The 8038-nt window shown below is 38.1% G+C and overlaps 1 protein-coding gene across 1 annotated transcript; it reads right to left on the bottom strand.

Moving 5' to 3' along the window:
* Positions 1-2970: 2970 nt before the first annotated feature.
* LOC134226384 (uncharacterized) lies at positions 2971-6798 on the bottom strand. The gene has a single exon (XM_062707140.1). The coding sequence runs from the start codon at positions 6252-6254 to the stop codon at positions 5826-5828; it is 429 nt and encodes a 142-aa protein (XP_062563124.1). The 5' UTR covers positions 6255-6798; the 3' UTR covers positions 2971-5825.
* Positions 6799-8038: the final 1240 nt, after the last annotated feature.

Below are 8038 nucleotides of genomic sequence, written 5' to 3'. Positions count from 1 at the left end.
GGAAATTTATAACTGGAATACTGCTCAGTTGTATTTTTGCACGAATTTGCAACAGAATTTTCTCGAGTTTTATTTCGTTCAAAACAATAGAAGATGACGTCATCAGCTACAAAAAATACTATTTCATCGACATCGTAACAGTTTGACATTTGAATTGGCCTCGGAAGATTATTTTTTCGTCTTCCAGTATAAAACATGTGCAGCTTATAACTGCTGCTGAAGATGCATTTCGTGTTTTATATCTTTGACAGTTATAAAATGTAAAACTCGGGAAATAAATGTAACTATAACTGTAACATTACTAAAGATGCCCTTATATGGCTAAAACCTTAGCCTACTATGCCATTAGCTAAAATTATGCTACTAACAAAAGCTATGCCACCAGGCGACTTGCTTACTTATGGTTATTGCGCCGAGTAGTCAAAAACAACAATAATTGTACACAATCTCTTATTTAAGCCTTCAAAAGTTTAGAGCGAAATAAACTTTAGGTTTGGCACATTATCCTAATTATAACTAGGAGTGGTGGAAATTCGCGATTTCGCGGAAGCCGCGAAATTTGATGTTAGCCGCGAAATTTAAACATTTTCGCGAAAAACTGTGAAGTTAACCTTTCCCGTCAATAATTTTATTCCATTCTATTGCCTCAGTAGATTTCTTGACCTAGTCAATACCAACTCGACAAACAACGCATTTTTTGACGACTCGATTTTTTTAAGTGCAGAGTCCGAATGTTGAGCCAAAAGTAAACTGCAGAACAATTTTGTTTTTCCTTCAAATTGTAAAAATAGTTAGAGACTTTAAAAAATATGGATTTTTTAGGAAAGTTAGAGTTTCTCAAAGAGGTACTACCGAATTCACATGACCTGCAATACTCACATTATGGGATTGATCGGCGAAGTTTGGAGAAAAAAGTTTCCCAACGTTGATCGTCTCGCGGCATGTTTCAAATCTATTTTTTCTCATTCGGCATCTTTCCGTTTTCCTCAGCACTTCAAAATAGCGGTAAAATATCTGTCTATTCATGGAAACTTGGTAGATGCTGAACGCAGTGTCTGTCAGTACAATTTAATCAACACTTCCCAGCGCCAAAAGTAAACGGGAAAAAATAGGCGTTTGACCAGTAATGCAAAGAAATATTTAAAAAAATATTTGAAATTAATAAACGCAACAATTTAAATAAATATGGAACCTACACACTTATTTTTTTTACCGGGATCTCAGCAAAATGTTGAACTTTTACCGAGAATCGCACAGCCGTGCCCCAGCAAACATGTTTTTGCCGAGATTTCTGTCAAAATTGCTGATAATCAGCAAATAATTTGCCGAAAATCAGCTAACAAACGCTATTTTTACCGGAATATCAGTTTTTTATTTTGCTGGCGCACGGCTGTGCAGATTTTTGCCGTGCTGTAGAAATAAAAACTGAGTGTGTACATTGTCTTTTTTATTTTTGTACCAAAATATGATTTACCGCGAAATTGCCGCGAATTTTCAGATTTTCTAAATTGGCTGTCCGCGAAATTTTAAAAAATTTTCCGCGAATTTCCACCACCCCTAATTATAACTATGGTGGTGAATGCTTTTTCAGCCCATGAAGGGTTGGTACATTATTCACTATAAATCGTTTTTAAAAGCCGCAAGGTAGGTAATTATAATGTGCTACAATAGTGTTATTGTCATCCGTTCATCTAATGTGATCTAATGTTCGAAAATAGGCAAGTCCATTCAGAAAACTACTTTATTGGGCAAAAAAACTCTTCCTGCTTAAGTGGCTGATCTTAGACCGAGTCCAAGTGATTTTCCACGCAAGTTTATTCCGTTTATCAGTTGAAAAAGGGCATGAATCTAGCGTAATGTAACTAAAATATGCTTGATACACAAGAAGCAATGATAAATATTTCTCTACAAAACAATGTAATATTGTTGAATAACCAACTGTTACATCCTGTTACCCTATGTACAATATATAAAGGCGAAGTGAAGAGGATATAATTCTAAGGATCCAAAAATAGCCCTCTTTTCGAGGGTAGGGCCGGTAAAACGTCGCGTGCATATTTATACAGTATAAATTATTGTTCTCTTTCACTTGCCTATACACGCAAAGAGAATTTGTAAAATTTATGTTTCTGTGGTTTATCATGACCGAAACCTATAATTAATTCTACATGCTTTTCAAGCCAACGCCAATGACGTCTGAGGCGCTTGTTAAAATCGGTCGGTCACCGTTCTTTTGCATGTGACATCTTTTCCTTTCCATTTTGTTTACAACTGGTGAGTAACACTGAAATCATAAATCTTTCATTTTCATATTTGAAAGAAGAAAGAACTGTTAATTGATCATTCTGTACAATATAACATATCTGAAAGTCAACACCGCCATCAGCAAATATTTAAAGCGAAATATTTGGCAAAATAACGAAATAGAGGCTCATACCATGGAATTAATTTTCCGTGTAAGCGTCGCTTGCCCTCACAAATGCTTTTTCACGCCTTATGAATTTGTAAACAATGGCATCATACCTTTAGCTTAAACTCGTGCACTCGTGCTTCTCTTCTGAATGCCTTCGCTTTGTGTAATGACATTATGTGCGCTGACTGAATCGCGAATTTGCGGTTCTCTTGCGTATTTATATACTCACCATACAGCGGCCATTCCCGGGTTGTTTCGAGGTCGACAAAAATAACACTTTTTTCCTGCCGCCGAATGGTCGAAAAAAAAAAACTAGGCGAAGATTCCATTTATAGAAGGTTGATTTTTTAAAACCAATTGACGCACATGCAGATGATTATATGCTTTTTTGTCGCTTTTTTCTACAGATACAAAAATTTATTGATGTTTTTTTCGTACGTATGCTTTAAGTAGAATAAAACTATTATGTAACAAAAACACAGATGAGTTCGAGATAATATAAAGACTGCAAGACGAGACATTTCGAAGAAAATAATAGTTCTGAAGAAACGTTGAAATACATTTTTGTAATAGTAATATTTATTTTCCTTTCAAGGTATCATGTTTACGTTGTCATATGTTCCAATCAATCATATGATTATATAAAATATATATGTTTTCAGCTTAATACTAAATAGTACAAATATTTAAAACACATACAAACAAAAACTAAGTTGATTCGTTGAATTTAGACGACAAACTTTTTGACATAAGGAAACCATGAAATGACTAAATTCTCTTCAAATTCTGTATTGACAAAGTGGAATGTTTTGCTATTGTTTTTGTTTGGCTGGGGAAGTAGGTACTTTTTAAGGTAGTTCCAATCTCGGTTCCAAATCAATGTTTACCTGATTTCTTGCCTTAGTTATTTTTTTCTAAAACTGCAAATCACACACCTCAGATGTGAGTGGGAGAAAATATTAGACATATAATGCTAATACAAATTTCAACCCTAAAGTTAACTACAAAAATTTGATGGACTGAAATCAATCGCCATCGGCTAACGTCTGTACCAGCAGAAGCTAAATACAGACAATCTTACGTTCTAGTTATAGTAACTTGTTGGTTCGCTATCCTCTATGAGAACATAAACTACAATTTAACCTAAGCAGCAGTCTTCAATTAAAATAAAGCTTTATTTTGCGTGATATTAGTATCGGGTTAATTTTTTGATTTCTTGTTCATGTGTTTCGCTAATACTATTAAATTGTGTCATAAGTCATTTAAATAGAATATTTGTGTGGGAAACGAAATCTATCTTAGCAGGACATATATACATCAGGGTTATATTTATTTCGCAAGCTAGATCTTGAAAGTAATATGTAAACATTTACAGAGGAGATAATAGAACATATATGAAGGCTTTTTTGGAGTGAAAACCATTTTGCCGATCAAATAAGTATGTAACAACTTTTAAGAAAAAATAGTAGAGTAAGGTTAGACCGGAAGGATTGTTTGTTAAAATGAAAAGAAAACGATATTAGAGAATAATCCTGAACTTAATACTTTGTAAATGTTTACTGTTTAGTCTGCTAACAAATTTGTCATTAAGAGAAATTCCTTCAAAGTTTCATTATTGCTTTTCAAGTGTATCAATGAATATTTCATTGTATCCTAAACAACTGCATTTCCTTGACAAAAAGACACGCGTAACAAAAAAAAAAAAAGTGTCAAGTATATAGGGTATACCAATCAGTTTAGATTCAAATTTTAACAAAGATATATGCCACTTAAATATGTGAATTCAACGTATCAATCGCAAACAAATCACATGGTGGGAATAAACTTTCAATGTGAAGCATTGACCTGCCGTTCTACACCATGAGTAGAATCAAAAACAAATCCATTGCCATTTGTTTGTGATTGTGTTGCAAGCAGCACTGCCCGGTTTGTCGATTTCCAGATTTTGGTCAAAACTAGCAAATAAAAGAATCGAAATGTCTTAGTGCTTACCTAGCGCACACTTTTTGTTTGCTATTGGAACATAATACAAATCACAGCTGCTAACTTTTATCAGTTTTTATTCACATGCATATTGGAAAGGTATTCGTGTAATAATGCGTTGTTATAAACTATGCCTGCCGTCTCGATCGTCATCGTCGAGGTGAAATATTTTGTTTTGCTTTCCTCTCCACTCCAGTGCGTTCCATTCCAAGAAACACCCAAGCACAAGACATGAACACACAGGCTGACATCTATCTTTGTTTACATTTTGTGTATCATCTCGGAGGCGGAAAGATTCGCTTTTGCACTAAAACCGTGATAATTTGGTGTGTTTGTCCAATATCGGGCCCGAATAGTAGGCTGATTGAGTAAAACCGTGTATATAATGTATAATATTTCTGATTTTTAAATAGTCTAATGTAAATCTATGTATATTCAGAACATATCACAGATTTGGATTAGATTAGTTTAATATATTTCGTTCTGACTTGCTGTGTCTTTAGGTACCGTTTGCGGTTTGCTTTTGAATACCAAACTATTTAGAATATTTGGTACATACATATACATATAGCTCACGTTTAAAGAGTAGTTCACATCTACAAGCATTGCCAATGATATTTCTGTTGGTTATGCATATAGCATGTATTACATAAGTTTCGTTTGCTTCCATACAATTTGTCCTCATGCGGCAAAACATCGATTATTTAATAAAGCGATTTTCTTGGTCAACGTTGAGCAACGAAGCGAATCTGTGATACATAAGATGTCTTCATTCAGTGCTTTGTCTCTGGAGTTGTTTGCATTTGCCAATTAATAAAAGGAGAGATATGTTCTTTGTCTATGGAGTAATTAATCGTTTAATTTTTGACTGAATAGCTAAAGCTGCTGCCTCCTAAATTAGAACCAAACTACTTTTGACATTTTAAGGCTGTAGAATACAACATATGCAGAGTAAAATCTAAATGTACCTCAATATCTCGATGTGAAAAATCGCCTTGCCGTTGTTGAACAAAAATAAACTTCACACTTAATGGCACCCGTTTGTCCTGGATGATGTTCAGATGTTGGTCTCATAATATATAATCACGTGGATAGCATATACCACGCTAATAAGATTAGTTCTACACTCGCCTCTCTCATAATAACTACCGCTATGCTCACGAGAAGCTTCCGCCAGAAATTACCTCGGGGCACTGAAAGTGCCACGCCTGGAACGGCAACGGCCACCGTCACTGCAGCTGCTGGTTCGCCTGGGAGTACTGGAACGATGACGGGGGAGCGGCGGTTTGGACGTAACATGTAGGATACTATCCGACAACACCAGCTCTCCGTTCACCACCTGTTCCGCAGCTCCGTCGTCATCGTCTTCATCATCCCGCAGATCCGTATCGGCATCTGGAGGGTCACTACTGGATATCGGCATATCTTCTCATGATCGGCCTTCGGTGGATTTACTCTTCCCTAACGACTTACGCAGTTTGTCCACCAAACGGATGTGAAATTTGTTCAAACTGCTCTGACTCTCGGTAGATGCCGGTTTCGGTGGACTACTGCCGGAACTAGCCTTGCTCGGGCTTGTAATCAATGATGTTTGGGAAGTCCGCGAAGAGTTACGCGAAAACTGCGGCCTGGAGGTGGCCAGATGCGACATGTACATTGGGTGACTACGGTGACGGGCTGGCGAATTGGCCACAAACTCGTTCCCTGGAGAAGTCGACAAACTAGGACAGTCGGATTTAGAGCTCTCCGACACTTTCCGCGAACGGCAGGCAATGTTATTGGAACACTCCGATACGCGCCGTTGTCGACCTTTGTAGATGTCGAATTCATTCTTCATCACTGGCATCATGAAAGCCATCGTTTCGTTGTACTTGGTATCTTCTCACTTCAGACACAACCAAATAATAGAATAAAGTTACGTTTATCGATTTTTATTTCCGAGTTGTACACACAAGCGCTTCAACCTTCCGAAACAACCGACACTGTGGCTACGTGCGACGTCTAGCGTATCCAAACTCGTCTCACTGGCAAAAATCGATAAAAATTCCCGTCAGTTCTCGTTAACGTACGACCAACTTCACCGCTCTTCCACTATACGTTTGCTAGTGTGTGTCGTCTTTTCAATGTCGCACTTTCTCTTTAATAAGAAAAATTCGCTACGGTCTTCCGGCTGTTACACTCTACTTCCTTTGAATTCAGTGTATTCTTAACCTTTTTACTGAAAATTGGATTCCACACTTTTTCAATAACGTATATAATGTTCCGTCTACGGCAAATCTAAACGAGCTAATTTTCTTGGGAACTTTTTCACTCTTCTTGATATGATTGAGTAGCAGAAAAATGGCTTTGCTATTTTTCTTTTCGATTTTCCTCGTTGATCCTTACTCGGCAAAGTCTCGAAACTGAATGAGTGAACGATCGAACGTTCCGCTGCCTATATTTCTGCTTCGTTCGTGCATGAAGATGTGTGCGCTCTTGCACTATACCACTGTTCGTGATGAACAGATCTACGTGATATCACGATACCACTGGTGCGAAAGAACGAAAACAAATCAATGCGCCGCGAATAAAGCGTAGACTGAGGCGGAGACTTAACAGTTTAAGCGCGTAAAGGATAAGATGTTTTCTAATTTTTCTCACACGTGGAAATCAAAGTATTTCGTAGATAACAGGAATAGAATTGAATGTGTCTCCCAGATATAACACAAAAGGTGTTAGTTAATTGGGTCTGTTATCCTCCTTGTCTTGATCCTCCGGAAACAAGAAATGCGCCTACTTCGCTGTGCACTGCACTGCTTGTAACCGCATAATTGTCCCATCCTTACCAGTTATGCGATTACCGGCAGTGCAGCTGTGCCCATGCACTTCCTTTAAAATTCTGGTATATCAAATGCTGAGTAATGCGTACCGTTGGTACCTCGCGTTACCTGTAGGAATAAAGTAGACCCCGTTACGCGGTCCTTAGCCTCTTCGTCAGCCTCTCCTATACACCTACCTTCCCGTGGTGCCGGCTGGGGAACGAGCAACCCTATAGGAAAGGTCGGGTATAAGAAGTGCAGACATGTTCTGGAGGAGAAGGACGCAGTGCGGGCGGTCCTGCTGCAGCAAGGAACCTGACATAATGTGGAACACTATGGATGAAACCGGAGATAGCAGATCCGCCTCTTTCAGGAGAAGAAACGCCACCTGAAAGAGGCGGAGTGCGAGGAAAAAGAGCAGTTGTACCGTTATCAAGAAACATGCAAATTCTATCAATCCGCTATTCTATATCGTTCTCAACGCATTCTGTCAAGGCTTCGTGCCGCGAGCCGAAATATGCAGGGATAAGGATGGGAGCATCATGACTGACGAACGTGTGGTGATCGAAAAATGAAAGCAGCACTTCGAGGAACATCTGAATGGCGCTGAGAGTATAGGCACTGAAAGTCTCGGCAGCGGAGAAGACGCACGTCACTATTAACTAGAAATACTACAATAAGAGATCGGCGAAGACGCCATCTTGTTTCCAATCGAACCGTCAAAAACGGTTCCAATTCGACTTGTTTACATTTTGCATCCATAAGAAGCAAGCAAAAAGTTCAAGTGATGCCGGTATTGTTTTCGCGATTTCGTGCATTTTCATACGCTGCCATTTCGACAGTT

This window comes from Armigeres subalbatus, chromosome 3, assembly GCF_024139115.2.
Source record: "Armigeres subalbatus isolate Guangzhou_Male chromosome 3, GZ_Asu_2, whole genome shotgun sequence".
NCBI classification, from domain to species: domain Eukaryota; kingdom Metazoa; phylum Arthropoda; class Insecta; order Diptera; family Culicidae; genus Armigeres; species Armigeres subalbatus.
Note: the sequence above shows the minus strand (reverse complement) of the source record. Positions and strands in the feature narration are given on the sequence as shown.